This window comes from Muntiacus reevesi, chromosome 6, assembly GCF_963930625.1.
Source record: "Muntiacus reevesi chromosome 6, mMunRee1.1, whole genome shotgun sequence".
Lineage (NCBI taxonomy): Eukaryota > Metazoa > Chordata > Mammalia > Artiodactyla > Cervidae > Muntiacus > Muntiacus reevesi.
The window spans coordinates 80,949,000-80,971,668 of NC_089254.1; the positions used below are offsets into that span (position 1 = coordinate 80,949,000).

The following is a 22,669-nucleotide window of genomic DNA, read 5'->3' on the forward strand; positions in this document are numbered from 1 at the left end:
TCAAGGTCTCTTCCAGCTTCGAGATTCCACAGTTCTGAGCTGCTGCAGTCTGATTTTATAACTGGACAGCCCGTAAAACTAAGTTAGGTTCGTTTGTGGGTACTCATGATTTTATGATACTCAGTATTTTCATGGAGATTTTATAAACCCTAAAGAAATAATATATAATGTAGTATTCAATTAGCTTATTAGCATGTTGCCTGGGGATGCTCAGTGGTATTGTTTAATCTTATACATAATGACTTTTCTAAACTCACGGTTTTATAGGAATTGGTTCAAGGAAGAAGCCTTACGTGCAGCCTTATTTTAACAGAAAGTTCTTGTCAGAGTCAGGAACATCCCTGTTTCCAGCTGCTATAGCTCGTCCCTTCCAGTGTGTGAATTCCACTACTTGACCAAATCACTCAGAAAAACATTTTGACAAATTTTAAGCTCAAACGTTGAATATTTTGAAGCGTGTATAAAGAAGTAAACCAAAATTTTGTGCAATTATTTAGTAATGGGTGGAACCTGTTAATATCTGAGATCTATATAATGGGCCAAACATGGAACTACCTCATTGAAAAAAAAATGTGGCCAACTATTAATAATTCTTTGTGACATTTACATCAAGGGGTATATGAGCATTTTTGGTATTATACACATTCAAAATCTTTGTTGTACAAAACTCGTGTAACAGTTGGTGGCATAAGAAAAATCCGAATGTGGGTTCACAGTTTATAGGTGGTGAAAATTGAGGCCTTACTGCTGTGGAGTGTATATTAAAATGTTCATGGTGACACATTTGAAGCAATAAATGGCTTAATGAAATGCCTAAACGAAGCTGAGTGTTTGATAAACGTACAATCATTCCTTTTTAGGGCAGTTCATATTTTTGCTCTTTTATCCTTCAAAGCAAATTCCACATATTTTAGATTTTTAACCATCTTTGTTTTGTACAATGTTAGTGCCCTTTGTCCTTAGACCTCAGCAATAGTCTTCTTGACACAATGAATTATTTTAGACTTAGAAAAAACAAATGTCTAATATACCATAAGGGGTAAGATTCTCTTTGAATGTGTAGATATTGCAGTGTTTGCCTTCAACTTTCACATTAAAACAAAAATCTTTCAACAGAAGGGTTTTAGGAGAAAAAAGAATATCCTCAAAAATGTTCATTTTTATAACCAAACGTTAAGCATTTAGATGTAGAGATTACACAGATGAAGATGTTTTTGTGTGTGAGGGGTGTGTGTGAGTGTGTGTGTGCCTGTGGGTGGGTAGAAGAAGTGGGAAGGGTGGACATGTTAATAAGTAATTGCTGTATTTTGGTAAGTGCTATCATAGGACATACTCATTGTTCTAGGAACATGGAGAAATTTAACTTAAGAGCTATTATTTAAATAAATGATGCCTAAAAACAGATGGTTTTCCAGGCAGGTGAAATGGTTTTAGAGTCATGTGCATTCTGGGAATTTAAAAGTCGTCTGAAATGAGTAGATGTGGTATAGGGAAATGTGCTGTCAGAGGAGGAACCTAGAAAGCTGAGCGAGTCTATTCATGAGCCGTGAATTCATGAGAGTCTGTTCACTGTGCCCTGCGATTGTTTGTCAGTGGGAGTAGTGATAGCATTTACGTATTGTCAGTTGAATACTTTCTGATTATTTAAGTTTAAATCATGGTACTTTTCTTATTGAAATTATAAGCTAGATATGACAAAATTAAGACTTAAGTCTTGCAAATGGCTATAAAATTTAAATTTAAGGTGAATCTTTTCTCCCAGTTTTTGAAGCTACAAATCAGAATTGCTCATCAAGATTTTTAGATTTCCCTATTTAGATGGTAAAATCTAAATTATTAAAACATTGTAATTTCTGACCCAGGATCTTAATATTTCATGTTTTGATTTGGCTACAGAGAAAAAGTTTAAAGTGATTTAAAGATGAAATGACTTCAGAATTGTTTTATGTTTAATTGAAATTTGATACAAGAGATGAAATGACTTCAGAATTGTTTTATGTTTAATTGAAATTTGATACAAGAAAGATACCCTCTCTTGACCATTTCCATTTTAAAGTAGTCAGTCATGTATACCTTATAAGTCAGTATTTTAACTTAATAAATAACTTTGGTTGCACATTATTAGAAGTCTAGACATATTAAAATATTTATTTGAAAGAAATTTAATAATCTAATAAATTTTTCAGAGCCTTTACTTTTATCACTCCTGGCAAAGGAGACTGTAAGGAGAACATTATGAGACTTTGAGGTGGTCCAGGGGTTAAGATCCTGGGCTCCTGAGGCAGAGGGCCTGGGTTCCATCCCTGGTCGGGGAACTAAAAGCCATCGTGCCACCCGGTGTGACCAAAAAAAAATATATAGTCATTATATAGCCATTTTTCTGCTGCTCATTATAAATTCAAAAGCCAATGTGGGAAATGAGCCTGAGGAATGTGTATAGTGTGTGTGTAGCTTCTTATTCCTCACTTCTACTGGCCTGTTAGTCTAAGAGTAATTCTTCACAGGAAGGTGCATACTTGCTAGTCTTTAATGATGAACTGTTTTATGCATTCGTAAGTTTAATATTGCCTGTAGGAAAAAAATGACCATTTTTTAAAAATTATTTTTGCACCGTTAAACCTACTCTAATAGAGGGACCTTCCATGCTAATATGTTAAGAACAGCTATAATTGGTATTAGGTAACTTTAAAAAGCTACCTAGGTCAAGTGGAATACAAGGGACCAGGCAGAAATATTTCTAAATAACCCTGAATGTAAATATGAGTCAGTTCCTTGGAATGGTTTTGCTAATCTTATAACTAGCCTAATAGAAGCTTTTAATGTGACCTCCCTAGTATGTTCCACTAGAATTTATCGATTTTTTACTTGTATCCTTGATGACTTTGTATATTTATCTTTAATATGATAAATAATTATTTTCTTGAATAGTTGGAGGCATTGATTATAAAGATAATTTTTTCATGGGCTTCCAAGTATACCAAAAGATTTTTTCACTTTTCCAATGGTTGTCATTTGTAAGTGTTTGAAAAAGAATCCCCTTATGTGTTGAAAACAACAACAACAAAAATAAACTTATATATAAGAGAAAATATTATTTAAATATAGATGTAATCTTTTGACTTTGTGTGGTATGCATGTAACCAAAGAACCATACTCTGTCAAAGAACATTTCCTTCTTAGTCACTTAGATTGGCTAAATGAATGCCAGCCTTCGTTGGGAGTAATAAGACCAAACCTATCCCCTCCCATCTCCCGTTACACGCATCAGTCTTTCAGGGAACAAACTTAGTGCTGGAAAATTTTCAATACTTTTCATTTTCTGAAAATAAAAATGGATGATTGAATTGTGGTTACATTTTAAAAAAGAAAACAAGCCAGTTATGTGGTTATCTTGAGATAATTTATCATGGTTTCCAAGGAATATTATGCTGTAAATCAGCAGAAAAGAGGAGTGAAATTTCTAATTAATGTAATTTGATTGTATGATATAACAAATGGAATTTGTTCATGTTTTATGTATTAATTGATAAAAGCTTAGGAATTCTGGCTGTATGCCAAGATGTAAGTTTATATCCAAAGGAGAGTAAAACATTGGAGAGATATAATTCATTGGTTTAAATAGTTACCATTCCACCTATGTAGAGGATATGAATCTTAAAATCAAACTTGGAAGGCTGAAAGGAAATGATGTGCCCAAATTGCATTTGTTTGGAGGAGCAGAATAGTTACACATTCAAGAAATGGTTAAAATCCCAGTGGAGCTAGTTGTGTGATTGCCACAAGCCGCTCAGGGACTCACTATTCTAAATGAGGTAACAGGCCAGTTTCGGCAGCCACATGGAAAAACTGTGCAACAAACCCTCCCTTTGGTAAATTTTAGTTTCCCAGCCTCAGCACTATTGACCTTCCACCAGATAATTCTTTGTTGTGGTGCGCTCTCGTGTGCACTGTGGGGTGTTTAGCGCATTCCTGGCGCCTCCATAGGGGACGTCGGTAGCATCTCCCCGGGGTCCCCAAGTTGTGACCACCTGAAGCGTCTCTAGACAATGCCAAATGCCCCCGGGGGACACAGTTGCCCCCACTGGCTTACATGTTACCAAGATGTGAAATGGGTCTTGTGGGAAAATGGCAATAATATGGAAAAATATGTGAATTTATGATGTCTAGACCTTATCAAATGGGAATTTTTAAATTAATCACAAAAAGATGCTGATGCTACAATAGGAAAGTGAGTAAAATAGTTTTAGTTAGCAGTTTCTACTGTAAAGAGATAGAAGTACACTAGTAGCCCAAGACAGAACAGAATATGATTAAAAAAAAAAGTCATCTTGGGTACTGGTGCAAGCAAATTCAAAATGCCTATGGTGACAGAAACTTGTGAAAAATAGAGTGACGGGTCAATAACTACTGAGAGCTGGTGAGAGTACATCCCATTTCAAAAGGGCACCCCCCAAGTGTGGTCATATGGAATCTCCAGGAGATTTATATGCTCAGAAACACTGGTCCAGTGGACAGTTTAAAATGATAAGCACTTACTCTGTAGGATGAAGTCTATCTGGACTGTTTGTTCACCTAGGAATTTTCAGACTATAGAATGTGTCTGTTCAAACAAACATGAAACAAGGAAAAGATAGTAGGAAAATGAAGATTTTCACTCTAGTATTTTATTTCCATGTGTAAACTGAACAAATGCTGTGCCTGAGGGAAGACTCTTCTACCCTTTAATGCAATTCCCAGATATCTGCAAACCCTCAGCTCACCATTCAGCAGCCTAGAGTGGTTTTAGAACCACTACAAAAGAAGAGAGAACTTTTTTTTTTTAATTTTTAAAGCACAAAAAGCCCCATAAAGTTTCAGTGGTCTTAAGCTGAAATCCATAGATTTGTACAAAAAGTGACTTTACATATTGATTAGGAGAGAGGCAGTGGAACTGAGTTAAAAGGAAAAGACCTGATGCTGAGAAAGATTGAGGGCAGGAGGAGAAGGGGGAGACAGGATAAGATGGTTGGATGGTATCATCAACTTAATGGACATGAGTTTGAGCAAATGGGGAGACAGTGAAGGACAGAAGAGCCTGGAGTGCTGCAGTCCATGGGGTTGCAAAGAATTGGACACTAATTAGCTACGGAACAACAAAAAAATTTTAATGTTGACTGCTTTAGAAATTGCAGAAAAATTGCAAGTCTGTTTTAGGATTTCTGTTCATACTCCTCCAGCATATCAAGAACCAGACCTCAGCCTAATTGCAGACTGAACTTTTGGTTTTTCATTATCATGAGTGGTAGATGTAAAGTTCTAAAGACAGGTGAAAGGACGCATGATCCTAAACCTGATATAAATTAGTGCTCTGTGTCTGTGTGGCTCTGTGAGATAACACGTGATCAGGTGACTATGCACATACCTTAAACCAGTGCAGCATTTTCCTCCACAAGGACAGTGAGGGCACTAAGGCAAGAATATGACATTGCACATAGACTTTTCTGTTCAATCTTGCACATATTTTGCACCTCTGAGACTAACCCCATAAACTTGACCCATGTTATTGTCCCCATGGACTGTAGCCCACCAAGCTACACTATAGGGATTCTCCAGGCAAGAATGCTGTAGTGGGCTGCCATGCCCTCCTCCAGGGGATCTTCCTAACCTAGGGATTGAACCCAGGTCCCCCACATTGCAGGCAGGTTCTTAACTATCCCAGCTACCAAGAAAGCCTGTTATTGTCCTTATTCTTCCTAGAAAACAAAAAATATTTTGCTTTGTGAGTTTACAACTAAAAGATAGTGGTAATATAACAGTATATTCAGGTAATCATAAATAACGGTCTTCCTACAGCTACCATAATATCTTCATTAACAAATCATTTGGAGAAGGAACTTCCTGAATTCCTGTCTACAGATGGCTAAATAAACCCTTTAACTTAGAAATCATAGCCATCCTTGATCAGAGCCAAACTCTCCAGTTTTATCCTTAGTGTGTGTTTGCGTGCTTAGTCGCTTCAGTCTTGTCTGACTCTTCGCAACCCAATGGGCTTTAGCCCACCAGGCTCCTCTGTCCATGGGCGTCTCCAGACAAGCATCCTGGAGTGGGCTGCCATGCCCTCCTCCAGGGGATCTGCCCAACCCAGGGATCGAACCCATGTCTCTGTGTCTCCTGCATTGGCAGGCGGGGTCTTTACCTCTAGTGCCACCTGGGAAACCCTTTATCTTTAGTGGTCTCCCACTAAGGCCTAAAACCTTCAGCAGTTGAAGTATTTGTGACTCTTCAAGGTCCAATTGAGAAACTGCCATTTTCCTGAAGCTTTCCTTATCACGTCTCAGAAGAGGTGAACTCCTGTAAAGCAATTATCCTTCGATAAAAAATAATTAAACAAAAGAAGTGAACTCCTGATTATGATTCTTCATGGCACTTGACTTATCTCCACCTTAGTTGTGACTGGGATTGTTATACGTGCACCAGCCTCTTTTCCCTTTCCTCATATTCCACCTCATATTCAGTTAGATGCGTCCATATGAGGGGGCTCGGAGCAACAGAACATGGGCCAAAGGATATATGCCAATTTGAAGCTTGGTCCCAAAAGACCTGTCACATAATTCTCCACGCCTTTATCATTTTTCATCTGCTAGTATGATTCAGAGGATCTCAGTGGGTATCCAAGATTCTAGAATATGGAAAGTCACTGGGTGGAAGGACCTTTGGTATAAAATGTCTTAATAGAAACTGACAAACACTGGAAAATGATATGAGTGCAAAATGAGCTTCTATTATATCAAGCCACTGAGATTTCACGGTTGCTTTTTACAGAAGTTACCCTATCCAGACCAACTTGCCATTGTGTTTATTATATTTTAGTCATTTATGGTATTTGTCACATGTTTTCTGTTTTCCACATCACCTGGAATGATGTATAGTAAAGATTAAGTATGTAGTTCATGATTTAAAAGCATCCTGTGACATTTGGAGCTTTGGGGCAAGTTCCATAGTCAGTATTAGAAGAGAAGTGGTGGGAGCTAGGAAGAGGTCAGACAAATCCTCTAGGGTGGAGGTACTGGAAAGTGAGTACCCAGGCGTGACTGACAGCACCCCTAGAACTTAATTCACAGCATCACCACTAGTATATATAGCTGGATTTTACATCATAGTAGTCAGGAGCCTTCTTGAACGAGAAAGCCTTGCAGGAAACCAAGAGGGCCCAGAATCGAAGATTTCCTCTTCTTATCAGGATACAACAGAGAGGAAATCCATGTCAAAAATATATCCCTATGAGCACAACTTTGGAGCCTCAGGTGACCTGTGAGCTTGGCAATCACTGAAGTCCATATTTTATGACTAAGTTGACACTCAGAGAGAGAAATGACTTTCCCAAAGTTCCTGATCAGATACTGGAAACTTCTCTATTAGAGATAGCTTTATTTCTCTAGTTTACAAAATAAAGCAATTTTTAAAGTAACTTTTTCTAACAATAGCTATTAAATTCAACCTCCCCTTCACCTCCATTTCATACCCAAACCAAACTGAAACATATGTTTGATAGAAGAGTATCTTTTGTGTTGGAGAATTTTAAAGAGGAAGACTGCTTGTCCAACCTTGAGTTTATAGAATTCTAAAAGACCTGCCACTCTATTGGCACAGGTTAATGCTGCTTAAATACAGACCCTTGAATACTGAAATGATTTAGGAGAAGAGGTACTTTATGAAACATTCAGTCTGAAACACTGCCAGAATCCACAGGTTCATATATGGCTTCTGTGTATTACCCTACTGCTCTCACTGAACCAATTTACTCTCTGTCTTCCCTGTTCCCTGTTCTGATGCTTCCAAACTCTAACACATGCTACTTCACCTTCCATCGCAACTAGGGCATCAATACTTCCCACCTGTAGCCTCCACCTTCTACTCACTCCCATCCCACTCTTGCTCTCATTTTCCCAAACCATCATCGAGCACCCAACCCCACTTCACAGAATAAAGGAAAGAGGACTAAAACCAAGTGCTCGTGTTTGCTTTGGAGGCTTCTCCAAGAGGCCCATTATTTGATAATTATCTGTTCATGTATCTGCCACCAAAACAGATCCTGAGCTCAGCCCCAGGATCAAAGACATAACAGATACGTAATCAGCATGCATCCTTCCAGCACATGTGTACAGAAAACATACATTCTGTCATCTAGTCACTCCAACAACATTTCAAAGGAGGCACTCATATTATCTTCATTTCACAAAAACCAGTGATAAGAGGCAGTGCCATGATTCTACCCAGATTGGGGCTACCTCAAATGTTGTCAATGGACTCCCTAGTCCATTTGTATCATTTTTCCCACCTCTTCTTCCTACCATCCCACTCTTAACTATTCCTTTTCTCACTTCTGCAGATACTCTTATTTACTGTCTTCTCTCACTCCCTCAGACTCAGTGGTTAAAACAGAAAATTGGGTTTTTCAATCTGCTGGTATCATTTCTAAAACACTAATTTGCCATCTTATTTTTGATTCCTGTTATTTGAAGTTTAGCTGTAAAATTAACTATGCTGTTGTCTTTCACTTCTCCCAGCTCAAAGACAATATGATTTTAGCATCTGGTTATGCTTTCTCTCATAGCCTGTACTCAACAATTTAATGATGCCCCAAAATAACACTTCAGGTTCCTCATACTCAGTCTTCAGACTTTCTGCCTTGATAGAAATACATGCCCATTCCTTTTCATCTAGTGAAGAACTTGGTCTCACCTTGGATCACATCAACACAGGGAGAATTCCAATGTAGAGATCTCATAACTCCTACCGTCTCTCAAATTACATTGCATGTACCAAAACTGTATCTTCCAACACTACTGTTTAGCTATTTCCTTTTCATACTCTCTTGGCTTCTCAAAGTCGAATGCCACTTCATTTTCCTCTGTGCCTTCATTTGTCATGGGATTGAGGACTCTGAATCTATAAATCAAGCAATATTAAACACACCGGAGGGGACATATGCAAGGGTTCGCGGTAAATCTAGCCTTAGTGTGAATACTTACTCTCTGAAGCTTTAAGGTGTTCAAGTATTGGTGGTCTCGCAATGGCACCCCACTCCAGTACTCTTGCCTGGAAAATCCCATGGACAGAGGAGCCTGGTGGGCTGCAGTCCATGGGGTCGCGAAGAGTCAGACATGATTGAGCGACTTCACTTTCACTTTTCACTTTTATGCATTGGAGAAGGAAATGGCAACCCACTCCAGTGTTCTTGCCTGGAGAATCCCAGGGATGGGGTCGCACAGAGTCGGACACGACTGAAGTGACTTAGCAGTAGCAGCAGTAACAAGCTAGAAGAAGGAGACGCCCTAATCTCTGAATCTATAATAGCGAGGCACCCGTAGGGGGCGCTCCGTCTCACAAAATATAAGTGACAGGAGCGTGCCTAAGGGATGGGATCTCTTAAGGGGTGTGGCCTCACAAGAGAACCTCAGCTCCCAGGACCAAGTTTGGGTCAGAAACAGGTCACAAAAACCTATTTAGAGGAGCCGTGGAAGAATGTCTGCTAGGAGGCTAAGCCAGTCCGGGGTATCCAGAGAGGTGAGCAACAGGCACTGGCCAGTTTGCTTTCTCCGTGGCATGCCCTCAGCTGACTCTGCCCAAGTGGATGGAGCCTGCAGACTTGCCCTGCTAAGGGTTCCTTGTGGCACTCCGTATAGCATTAGACTGAGCTGACTTCTAGCCGCGAAAGTTACTAGGGTCAGCTACAATCCAGGCCTTAGCGGGACCCAGTGTCAGGCAATTAAAGATGCAGTTTAGTCCAGGAGAGGGGGAATGATGTGATAGGAGTCGGGTTCAGAGCAGAAAAAAGATCATAGATCATGTCCAGTGGAATCAGTGCATAAAACAGACTTTCACGCGCTGAGGTCCAGACAGTACCCGTGACCGTCTTATCCCCATAGCAGTGACCGCAATTCCCTCAAGTGAAGATCTTCTCAACTCACACACCAAGTCTGCTTTACTCTTCCCCTCGACCTTTGTCATCAGTTGATGAAAGGCTATTTGTTTTTCCAGCGCTGGATTAGGGAAAAGAAATTACATAAGGGGACAGACATCAAATATAGATTTAAAATTCTGCAGCTCCGGGTGATCAGCCACAGTTCAGGGGAAATGAGCAATGTAGCTTCCAGTCTGGGGAAGCCAGGAGGCTCAGATGCGGGGCTCAAAGCGCGCTCCGGCCGCCCCCCAAGCCACCCACCCCCGCCCGGGCCCGCGGAGCCCGGCCTTAGCCCCGCCTTCTCGCCCGCCCGGGGCTGGCTCCCCGCGGGCCGGGCTCCGGCTCCTCGGGCTCCAGGCTCCCAGCCTCGAGCGCGGCCGGCGCGCGCGTGCGGCTCTGAGTGTCTGCGCGCGCGTGTGTCCGTGGCTGGGAGATGAATTGGGATCATACGACTGGGTGTTTCCTTCCGAGTGGTTTTGATCAGCCATCCATTAGGAGATCATGGAAACTTTTTTTTTTTTTTCCTGACTAAAAGGATGAAAACTGAGTAAGTATAGAGAACTTTGAACTTGAAACGGAATGAAACAAATACAAGCCAAACCCTGCGGATGGTAACCATGTCCATTCAGACCGTGTATTCCCTTTTTCTGATAAAAGCCGTGAAGGCTTAGAGGAAAGTGGCAATTTAAAACGGAATGAAGGGAAACAGTTACGAAGCATGAAAGACTGAAAGCAGGACTGCTTTAAAACCGGAGGAAAAATGAGGAACTGTTAAGGCGAGTTGGCCTGCGTCCAGCTGTGCAACAGGCACTTTGGTTTAAACCTATTGCGTTCTCCAGGGCTGTTTTTAGCCTCCAGATTTACTTTGGTGGTGTTTCTCTTTTCCTGTGAAGCTTTTACTGGGAGTTTAAGGATGTTGTGAAAAATAAGACACTACCAGAAGCAACAGTTTGGCAGCCTGGGGTACGCTCAGGTTATTAGTTACAACTATTATTATTTTGATTATTATTTTTTTTTTTTAAACCCAGGCCGGCCACTCTTTACTGTCCTCCATGGAACGGCTCTTACTAACCGCCTCAGACTTTGGGGATCTATGATTCTTTGGCAGGACGCTTCGGAAAGTTTTTTAAGTGGAGATGGAGCTGTCTTGATGTGACTTAAAGTTGTGGAAAAAGAAGACAGTTTGGTCTTTTTCATGCTGACAAAAAATAGCTGCTGTGACTTTTCCGGCAACGTGGACAGGGGCCAAGTGAAGCTAAACTGGTCATGGTCTGCCGTCCAGCGTTCTGTCGGCGGCGCTTTTGCCCCCGGCCCTTCTTGGTGGGCCTGGTGGTGGCAATCTGTCTCTCCTACCAGACTCTGACACTCCGGGGGACAAAGAAGCTTGCAGCTGCTGGCCCCGGGGCTACCCCGAACACACCCACCAAAACCCAAAGAAGCAGATGCACCGAAGGATTCTTCCCGGACGAGCAGTGCTTCCTTCTCTCTGACAATGGACAGGAAATCGGAAAGGTAAGGCTGGACACAAGCTTAACCTTGACATTTCCAGCGGAGATAGCAGCCTGCTTCTCTCTGTGCCTTCTGTAAGACTAAAATTAACTTCCATGAAGTCTGAAAAGGATCCAGAGTATACACAGCCCAGAGAGTGACCTTATGACAGTGAAACGCATGCTAGCTTTAACTTCTTATTTTTACTTCCGGAGAGTCCTGGTCGTTATTTTATCTCTCAGAATTTCACTTCTTTTCAGCTAAATGAAATAGACCGTTTGGAGGGGATGGGAGTGATGGGAATTCTTTCTAAAAATTGGAGTTCTAAGAGATCTGAAGATTTACAGTTCAGGAACATAAATCAAAGATTCATAAAACTTGGCAAACATTGACTGTCTCATTTCTCAAGGCAGTCTGTATGAATGGCCAGACCATTCTAGACTCCAAGTTACTCCAAAGTTACATTTTCTAATTGGTTATGTCTATTAGTCATTGCTGAGCACATTTCTATAGCAATATATTTATTTCTGAAGCATTTAAAAATAGTCGAATAGGTTTCTTCAAAAGAATTGACACAGTGCATTTTATTGTTTATAGAATTAGGAAAATACAGATACTAATCTTACTTGTCAAGTGTTGGATAAAATACAAGGCACAAGGAAATACACAGAGTTTTTCTTTTAAAATACCACTCTGTTTGTGACTGTTAGTGAAATGAAGACCTTTAAAACAGAAAAACACAGGCACAAATATTCATGATAACAAAATCACTGATCTCTATGCTACAGCAGGTAGTGTAGCAAGATAATTTTGGAATCTGTAAGAGCTAGCTTACGTTTGTAGAGTTAGGTAGATTCTATGATCATGGTTATTGTTTGGAGCAGAATCTCTTGTCAAATATCAACTTACTGCTACCATCATTGCTAACAGCATACCATCTTGATTTAAAAACTTTCACATTAAAAAGAATTTTAAAAATTAAAAAGAGAAAATATTGTTGACAAAAAATTAAAAAAAAACTTTCACATATTTCAGATGTATAACCCTTTGAGATTGGTAATGTAGGTATGATGACACTCAAGGCAGTTTAGGCAAGTATTATGACATGGTACATTCATCTAGTCCCTATTGCAGAACTGATTCTCTAAATAAAAGCAAATTCAAAGCTCTGATAACAATTTGTGAAACCACAACTGAAAGAACTAAGTGAAACACAAGATGATATCGATTTGAACAAAGAAAATTTGAAAACTTTTGAGTGACATTATTTTATCAGCAATGTCAAGAAATATCTTGACCAAGATATATGACCAAAAAAGCAAATAATAAAACTAGGAACACATCTAGATGAAACTTCAATGGCAAGTGTGAATCAAATATTAAATTCTATAAAGTAATTGAAGAATTTGTGTTTTTTATTAATTTATATCATCATTAACATAACACATCAAATTCATGATGGGTATAAACTTTGAAAGTCACTTCTTGTTTGTTTCCAATGAGTGTAATTTCTTTAAAAATACTTGAGATGGTTTTGCTCTTTAAGTACTTAAATTTTTGGCTAAGAATTTGGACAAAAAACTTTTCTATTCATTAACTTACAGCCTTTCTTACTCACTACTTGACTTTACAATGGACTCCTGCTGTTGCCTGTAACTTAGGCATATGTTAACTGTTATTTGTAAGCTGTCACAGAAAATTCCATTTTAGCTTTGGACCTTCTGCCACTTATAAACCATCTGAAACTTATTGGCTGCTGGTGTAAAACATTCAGTCTAGAATGTTCTTCACTAAAAATGCCTAACACATGATGCTTTTTTTTCCACAGTCTTAAATATTTTAACTGTAAGCATGATTCTGAAATCACAGTTACAGTTCAGAAGCTCAATAGATATGAAAACTGAATTTCCAAACATTCGCTGTGTACCTCTATTTTCAACTTTACTTGGGCCAGCCATTGGTTTAGAGCCAGAAAGTATCATATGGAGGTTAGTTGAATATAAATGAGTTCTCCTTGCAATGTGTATTCCAGAAAAGAATCAAATAATAATCCCTTTTTGAAGATTAAATATTCTATCAGATAGCTAAAATGAAGAAAGAAATGTCTTTGGAGTCTATACATGGATTCTTCTCAAAAACAGTTACTTAAGAAGCTCATTAAAAAGATAGCTGATGAAATGCTACCTAGATTTTCCCCCAAGATCTAAAATATAGCTTTTTAGGCATTATTAGAAGAAGCGTTGTTTCTAGCTATAAATTTTGAGGTTTGTTTTTTTATTGTCAAACCAAAATATTAATGTTACTAGGGCTTTCCTTTACTTGACTCCATCCATCTTTAGGTGATTATTAAAGTTACCTAAAATATCTGGTTTTGACCTAAGGTTCACAGATTCCAGAAAGTATTTGGAAGTATAAGATGTCTGCCAAACCCAAGCATTTTATGCGAAGAATTGTGTGTACATGCATGTGTGATTGTCTATGTGGGAGAAACTACGATCCTCTTCAGATGTTCAGACCTAAAGAAATACTGGGAATTAAGAAATGCTTAAGAAGCAGTACATTTAAATTTTAAAGTGCATTTAAACTGCCCCTTCAGGAAGAGTAAGTTGGGTCTGAGTTTATAAATCTGAAAAAGGAAAAAAAAATCTGAAAGAATCCACTTGAGAACATTTGCAAAAAGTGTTTCAATGAATGCTGTAGTGTCTGCAGGCATAAACAGTCTAAAACCAAAGTATACTCACAGAGTACTTCTCGAATCATAGTTTTCATACTTTCATGAATAAGCAATAAATATTTCCGAGTCGATTTGGTTGTAGTTGTTTCTCAGAGAGAAACTTTTGTGCTTTATCTGCCAAGTAATAGAAGGTTCTGTAGTAGCAAATATTTAAAGGTGAGTGACTGTGCTCTTTACACTTTTCTAACTGGGATCTGGTTCAGTGTCTAAAACTGTTTTCAGTACAGATTGAGATCATGGTATATAGAATATGCCAACTTTCCATAGTGAGGAAATGCTCTTCTGGCCAAATTTTAATTCTTTTTTCCATTTAAGCTTCCAAAGAGCCTTGCTAAGCAGATGTACTTGTGTTATTTCTTCTGAGTTTTCTCTCAACATTCATTGCTTGTGCTATTTCTTAAAATTATTTCAGTGTAATGTATAAACTGAAGACAGTTTCAGTTATCTTCACTAAAATAGGTCACTCAATGGATTTGTTTATTTTCCTAGAATCTAATACTTCAATATCTCATAACATAGGGAGCACATTAAGTTATAAACAGACACAATGGAAGAAAACTTCCTTGGTATCTGCTCCTTTAATGGAAACTTAGCTCTTTGGGGAATATATTTGTATTCACCATGGCCATGTGTTTCTTATTATCTCTTGTTGATGCTACACAAGGAGACTGACTATTTCTCTGTTGCTTGACTCTTCATTCTCCATTCCTTCTTTATTCTTTCTGTGGCGACTGTTCCCTACAACTACTGTTCCAGTGTCCAACCATAAACCAATGTAAATGAATGTTTTCACTGTAAATAGTTTTTTGTTTAATCTGCTTGTGTTCTTCATAATACATAATATACTTAACATCTGAAAATTTCTAAAAATTTCTTGTATAGCCCAGAAAAAGAGCCCATGGCAATCACTTAGATGCTAACATTTTATTGGTTGGTACAATCCCAGGGACACTAGAAAAGGGGAAATAAAGGAAGAAGGAGAGCAAACACAAATGGGTGAATTATGGGGAGATTTCCAGAGAGGCCATTTTAAACTATTACATCCCAGAACAGGCACTGGGGGAAAAGGGCAGGAAGGACAAGCAATTTATCTGTCTCTCTAGTTTTCTTTCTTCTGTCTTTCATTCGTTAGAATTGGTCCCATGCTACTTCTAAGTAGTGTGGCCTTGACTTCCTAGGTGGCCATGGGTTGGGGGGGTGGTCAGCGCTTCAGTGGGTGCAGTGCCACCAGGGAAAAATTGGAGTGGTCCCCTCCCTTTCAATCTGTACTGTGCATAGAAGTTTCTAGATCTGCGATGGCCACAGTGGTGAAGCTTTATGATCACAACAATGGCATGCGAAATGGCCTCTGGAAGGGTACGTGAGGCAGGGTGATCTAGTGTCTGATCCGATATTTGTGCTAATTTTGCTTTTTGAAATCTACACAGAATTTCTAAATATGTACCCACTCTTGGGAAATGACATCTCTTTCTTTAAATGAGATGTTTGTAACAATTTCACTAAGAACTCTCCTCTCCCACTGAGGGGAAAGAAACCTTTTTCTTTCTCTTTATCTTTTCTCCTTCTCATCCCTTTCATTTGTTCATTCACTTATTCATTCATTTAGTAAATATTTGTCAAGCAGTTTATATGTGCCAGACACTGTGCCAGGTACTGCTGATACAGAAATACTGGGTTGATCAATAAGTTCATTTGGGTCTTCCCATAAGATGTAATGGAAAAACCCAAATGAACTTTTTGGCTAACCCAATATAAGGCACTGTGAGACAGACAAGTAAATAAATAGAATGTCAGGAAACCCATAACTTCAAGACAATATTTTGAAAGATGAGAGGGAACTATAAAGGGTAGAGAAAGAAGAGAGAAAACACTGCATGTGCAAAGAAGAAATTAGCCTCTGTGTGTGTGTGTGTGTGTGTGTGTGTGTGTGTGTGTGTGTGTGTGTGTAATATGTTAAGGGAAGCAGAGCAAGAAGGCAAATTGATGAGGTAGAGAGTTCAGCAGGGTCTAGATGTCTAGATGTTGGAAATGAGAGTATGATACGGAAGCTAGATTCTCTCCAGAAGGTAACAGGGAACCCCCAAAAATGAAAAGCAAAATGTGGCATGATTGGATTTGTGTTTAGAGAGATTACTCCAGAATGCACACTGCAGAGTGGACTGGAGGGACTGAACTGAAGGCAGGCAGACCAACTGGGACGCTGCCTCAGAGATGAGAGTCATGCACTTGCAAGCCAAAGCATCCCAAAGATTGCCAACAAACCACCAGATGCTTGGAAGAGGCCAGAGGATTCCTCTGCAGGTTTCGAGGGGGTGGGGCATGGTGCTGCTAACACCTAGGTTGCTGATTTCTAGCCTCCAGAACTGTGAGACAACACTGTTCTTTTGCTTTAAGCCACTCAATGTGTAGTACTTTGAAAAGGCAGTCCTGGAAAACTAATAAAATGGGGGAGGTAGAGTTTTCAGACCATGAGCTCGCAAGGTGAATCAGTAGCACTGATTACTTTGCTCCCTTGGGAACATTTCTTGACCTCTTCAGTATTTTGTTTCCTACCCTGAAAATGTATATACTATCACCCATCTTACAAGGCTAACGTGAGGCTTAAATGAGAGAAAACATGTGAAGCGCTTGCGGTATCCGGCAAGTTGGAAGTACTCAGTTAGTGTTAGCTATCAGAATAATTATTCTTGAATCCTCTTAAGGATTTACCCATCTATGTAGTTTCTATAGACCCTCACACTTGGCCTTCCCAAAGTAGGTGAGCAGAGTTATTGCTGTAATGACCATGAGTACTTGGGTAAGGAGAGTCTGAGAGGAAAGCCTTGTTGAGTTTCTCTCCCTGTTCTCCAGCCTCTCAGCTATTGCCTTTTCACAGTAAAATGAGCCTTCAGAATCAAGAGGAAACCTAGGGAGACTGATATGTCACTCAGAGTCAGGCCTGCTTATCTCTAAGCAAGGTCTACGGTTTGAGCTGAATTTTTTTTTTTAAGTTTACAAGGCTAGCATTAACCACATGTTAGAGCTGAGGATATGGAGAGATGAGTTGGGTGTAGAGTAGGGGAAACCAGTTAATATTTTGACCCTGAATAAATATATATTTGTTTACTGTCTGTCTCCTTCCATAGAATATAAATTCCTTAAGAACAAGGACTTTATTTGACTGGTTTATTGCTACATCCTGGGTGCCAAAACAGTATCTGACATGTAATGAGCACTGAATAAATATGTAGTCAATGAATGAATAAATAGATGAATCATGAGTTGGAGGGTCAGAGACAGTCCTCATTAAAGCAGAGGCCAGGAAATGAGAGGAACTCCTCCTCTTTCTTTTTTCCTTTGCTGAACCTCAGGTCCTCCACTCCATCTTTTTCCTGTACCAGTATCTCTTGAAGTCCTTTCTGTACCAGTTCTTGCACTTTCACCTGGTGTAATGATCTTGCCATTTTGCTAATCGAATTTGCTTCATCAGTATCACCCGTCTCTCTTGTTCTTTTCAGCTCGTTTGTCTCTTTGGGATTCTTCTCTTGTAAATAAACATCCTCGAGTATCTCAACCGGTCAGTCAGTCAGTTCAGTCACTCAGTCATGTCCGACTCTGCGATCCCATGGCTTGCAGCATGCCAGGCTTCTCTGTCCATTACCAACTCCCGGAGCTTGCTCAAACTCATGTCCATCGCATCAGTGATGCCGTCCAACCATCTCATCCTCTGTTGTCCCCTTCTCCTCCTGCCTTCAATCTTTCCCAGCATTGGGGTCTTTCCAATGAGTCAGTTCTTCGCATCACGTAGCCAAAGGATTGACTGGAGTTTCAGCTTCAGCATCAGTCCTTCCAATGAATATTCAGGACTGATTTCCTTTAGGATTGACTGGTTTGATCTTGCAGTCCAAGGGACTCCCAAGAGTCTTCTCCAGTACCATGGTTCAAAAGCATCAAAAGTATCTATCAGAAGTTAAAAAAAGAAATGTTTGCAACCTGTATGCTTGCTAACTAATACTCAACCCTCGTCTCTTCTCTGTCACCATCATTTCACCTCTCTTTGTCTCAAGCAATTTCCATTTTTTAACAGATTGATTTTTCCCAAAATTGAGCCTTTTCTTTTTCATGTTTTTATATTTTAAATAGACTTGGATGTAAATATTCTAAAATCGTGCTGACGGCATCTAAATAGAGAGGTCTATGTATTGGAGGCTCTCAGGAGATGTTGTCAGCATACTAGCAGGTATGTAATTTTCCTAGAATTGGTTGGGCTAGTGGTGAGCACTTAATGCTTATGGATTTCTCTGAGATAGTTGATTAGAGTTATGTCAAATTTTTACAATGACATTTGAAAAATTATTCATACTGAGAGGATTTTATACAATTGTGAACTTTGCTTATGTTAGATAAACTTTATTGAGGTCTTGATGAAGCTTATATTTAAGCAAGTTTGTTAAATTTCCTTTGAATCAAGGAATTACTCAGTTTATAGGTGTCATTCTCTCTTGTTTTTTCCCAATAGCAGCAATAGCATCTACCTCTTTCTCCCTGTAAGCAATTCTGTTTCTTGTTCTGATGGAATTGGAAACTCACATAAGCTTAAACCCTCTGAAATGGAAACCTCTGGGATACACTGCCATTATAAAAAGTGCTTCATATGATCAACTTTGAATCTGTGGCCTTTGGGGTGAAAGGAATGGTTTGGTTTTATTTTTCCCTTTGGTTTCCTTTGGATATTTTTTCTAGGGAGTCATTCTCACTAAAAAGATTAGCTCATGTTCTAAAATAGAAATTATGTTCTGTAACAGAAACTATACCAAAGTTGGAAATCTGCAAGGTAAAAATCCTCTGTCAACTTTTGGACTTTACAGAGATGGGTTCAACAAGCAAAACAAAACATCCTGGTTATCTGGCACAGGGTTAAAAAAGGAACATAATGATAAAAGACGCACTGAGATTTCATTATAGATAAGGATATTAATGAAAAAAATTGTTGAACTTTCAATTTAATTCACTAACAGAGGCTATGGGTACTTAAGAGATGAACCAAAGTAATAACTAAAAGAGCTCATAGACTTGAGGATACAGAATGGGCCCTATCAATGTGTTCTGAAATAAAACTACATTTGATTTTGTTAATCCTTACTTGAGGACTCTGAATAGAAACCCCCTACCAGTCTGTTTATACTGCAGCCCAGTCAGAAGAACTCTCTAAGGGGGAGACTTGGAGACTCTGAATATTCCTGGGAAGAACAAGTCTGACTGTCCTCAGCAAGGCTCCTAACCCCATACCTGTTTGGTATGTTGACTAAGCAGTCTATTAGAGCATCAGGATGTTCTGGAACGAGCATGGACTTTCCTCCGCATTGGGTCAAATTCCAGCTGTATCATTTACTAGCTATCACACACAGACACATTTTACCTAGATTTCTAACTCTCAATTTTGTCATTGGAAAAATGAGGGTAACTAAACCTCACTGGTGAAAATACGTGTTTGAAAACAGCAAGCATGGTGGCCGATCAGAGTTGGCATTCGTTAAACATTGATGTTCTTCCTGCTCCCTATAAGAAGCTATGTTTAAGCTCTGACCTCAAAAATAAGCACTTTAAATTTATTTGTTTCATATATATAGTGCATATTTTTGATCCTCACCCTATGTTCTTTCTCCATTATATCTGCTTAGGCAAATGTTTAAAGCAGCATGTCGTATGCTAACCATCCGTCACTTTTCTGTTTTGACACTCTCGGTGCGTCAAATGCAGACACATTCCACTGGTTTTCCAAGGCTCTGCACAATACTGCCTTCTTCTCTCACTCAAGAAAGTGTTTGCTTGCAAACAGTGGGAATGCAGCTCGTGTCCTCTGGTTTACAAAGTGTGAATTATTTATAAATTTTGACATTTTAATTCTTTTAATAACCAATTTCTTAGAACATACTTCACACCTGATCTTGACAAAAAGAAACTATTATCTGCTGCCCGAGTGTATTATGACCATGACTAAGACAGGGATCTGGGGAAGAGTGGCCACTTCAGGCTGGGAGAGTCAGGCAGGGGAAAAAGCCTGATGACAATCTAGGGGAAGAAAGGAGAATTTATTTGAATAGTGATGTTACTCCAGGATCCTGGTGTTTTGTGTTTGTTTTGACATAAGAAAAAGTCGATGGTTTGGGGCTGGTAGTGCAGATTTCTGGAAACCTCCTGAACAATTGTTAAAGGTCCATGTATCTGAGGCAGATCGTGCTATACCCCTCCCCGCTCCCCCCACCGACTCCAGGAGAAAGAGGACATCCGGAGATGGGACCCCAGTGTGAGCATCCTCAGTGGCTAACTTATGACTCTGCGACCCCATAGACTGTAGGCCGCCAGGTGCCTCTGTGCATGGGATTTCCCAGACAAGAATACTCAAGTGGGTTGCCATTTCTTCCTACAGAGGATCTTCCTGACCCAGGGTTTGAAGCAAGGTCTCCTGCACTGACAGGCAGATTCTTTACCACTGAGCCACCAGGAAAGCCCAGGGACCCAGTACGTATGCTGTAAAGTTAAGTGACCTGGGATAAGCGACTTTTGGGGGTTTCATTTTCCTGGACTCTGGCTTGCAGACGGAAATGCCTGTTACACAGATGTTACCTGATCAAATTAGGCAGAATGCTTTGGAAAACATTGAGATTATAAAAGGCAGGGAAATAAACATTATCATATTTGTTAAACGATAAACTGAAGCATGGGGCTCAGCAGTGAAGAATCTGCCTGCAGTGTAGGAGATGGAGACTCCAGTTCGATCCCTGGGTCAGGAAGATCCCCTGGAGGCGGGCCTGGCAACCCACTGCAGTATTCTTGTCTGGAGAATCCCATGGACAGAGGAGCCTAGCAGGTTACATAGCCCAGGGTGTCGCAAAGAGTCAGACATGACTGAAGTGATTGAGCAGGCATGCATGCAAACTGAAGCATACTGAAAAATTTAAGAGTCTGAGCAAAACTTGATTCCAACTGGGCAGTGCCAAACCAGAAGTGGTTAGGAGTGCTTGGAGGGCAAAAGTCCAGGGAGAAACTACTAAGGAGAAAATGGAGAAGCAGAGCAAAGACATTGTTGATTGGCTGTAGCTTGAAACCATCTTTGCTGCTTGTGACTGGTTGTCCTTAAGTGTCAGTTTGAAAACCTCCACTTTGATCTGCTAATATGGACCACCGCGGCATTAGAGCCACCTCTGTCTCTTGATCTCATTGTTCAATTAATTTAACACCAAAGTATAACGTCATGAAAATATTTTCATTGCATTTGGCGTGTCTCGAGGGAAAAGAATGCACGTATATGCAACATAACCGTGAATACCAAGAATAGTCCTTTTTTCATTAAAAAGTTATAAGTATTGTGTGCTCTACAAATGTCAGGTTATACAGTTATGCTTCAGAATGCCACTAGAAGTCTAGAATTGCGCTGTCATAATTGGCGGCTCAGACAGTAAAGAATTTGCCTGCAGTGGAGAAGACCTGGGTTGGATGCATGGATTGGGAAGATCCCCTGGAGGAAGTCATGGAAAGCCACTCCAGTATTCTTGCCTGGAGAATCCCCATGGACAGAGGAGCCTGGTGGGCTGCAGTCCATGGGGTCGCAAAGAGTTGGATTGAGCAACTAAGCACAGTTGAGTTTCACTGTTTCTTAAACAAGCAATAGGAATATACCGGTATTCCAACAGTTTCAGCCCTAAGTCTGGTTCTTGCCTGGTGGAAAATCTAGCATTAATTTAGCCAAACTGCACAGATGCTTCAGGCAAAATGGAACAGGAAATTAACTTTTCTGTAGCACTGCAGAACTTGCCTGACCTTTGAAAGTATCAGCCAGAAAGTTGACTTTCATATTAAGCAGTAAACCTTCCCTGCTGGCCACACCCAGAGGTCAGAGGAGATTTCAAATGGGCTTTTTTCCTTACTCTTTCCTTTATTATTATTTTTTTTCTGAGTAAATAATGATAATAACATATCTGATGCTTCCTACACATACGCTAAACCTATTTCTCATGTATTTTAATGCTGCATAAGCTATTTTAAGAGCAGATAGATTTGAAACAGTTAATTTTCTTTTTCAAGGAAGCGTAGATACAGAGGAAAAGGAGGTCAGCTGATTTCTTTTAAAGAAACAGTGGTTAACATAATACTATGTCTGCTTTAAACATACTTGTTTGCTGTAGAGCAGAGACAATGTATTTGTCTATACATCCTGTTGGATAAATATATATCCTGTCGGAAATATAAACCTCAAGAAGCTAGAATTGTCTCCAGCGTTAACTATAAAATAACACTTTAAAAGGAAGCCCTTTTCTGTGACATAAATGGGAGGATGTCTTATCATCCAGTGATGTGCACATGCTCTTAAGCACAATTCTTAGCAAAACCCTGAACAAAAGAACCAAGTGCTTATTGCTTGTAATAATGCAGCCATTCCCTGTGAAGTCCAGCATTTACACAGAACCTTCTAATAAATTACTAGCAGTTGGATCAGGGCAGGGGTTGAGTTTAAACAATGCCTG

The 22,669-nt window shown here is 39.7% G+C and overlaps 1 protein-coding gene across 3 annotated transcripts in view; it reads left to right on the top strand.

Annotated features, from left to right (window-relative positions):
* The first annotated feature begins 10,311 nt into the window (after positions 1–10,311).
* The window catches only part of CPED1 (cadherin like and PC-esterase domain containing 1), a 320,654-nt gene continuing 308,296 nt past the window's right edge, over positions 10,312–22,669 (top strand). For all 3 annotated transcript variants that reach the window (XM_065938748.1, XM_065938750.1, XM_065938749.1), the window contains exon 1: positions 10,312–11,455. In XM_065938748.1, coding sequence (XP_065794820.1) covers positions 11,210–11,455 — 246 coding nt within the window. In that variant the 5' untranslated portion in view covers positions 10,312–11,209. The remainder of the gene's footprint in view (positions 11,456–22,669) is intronic.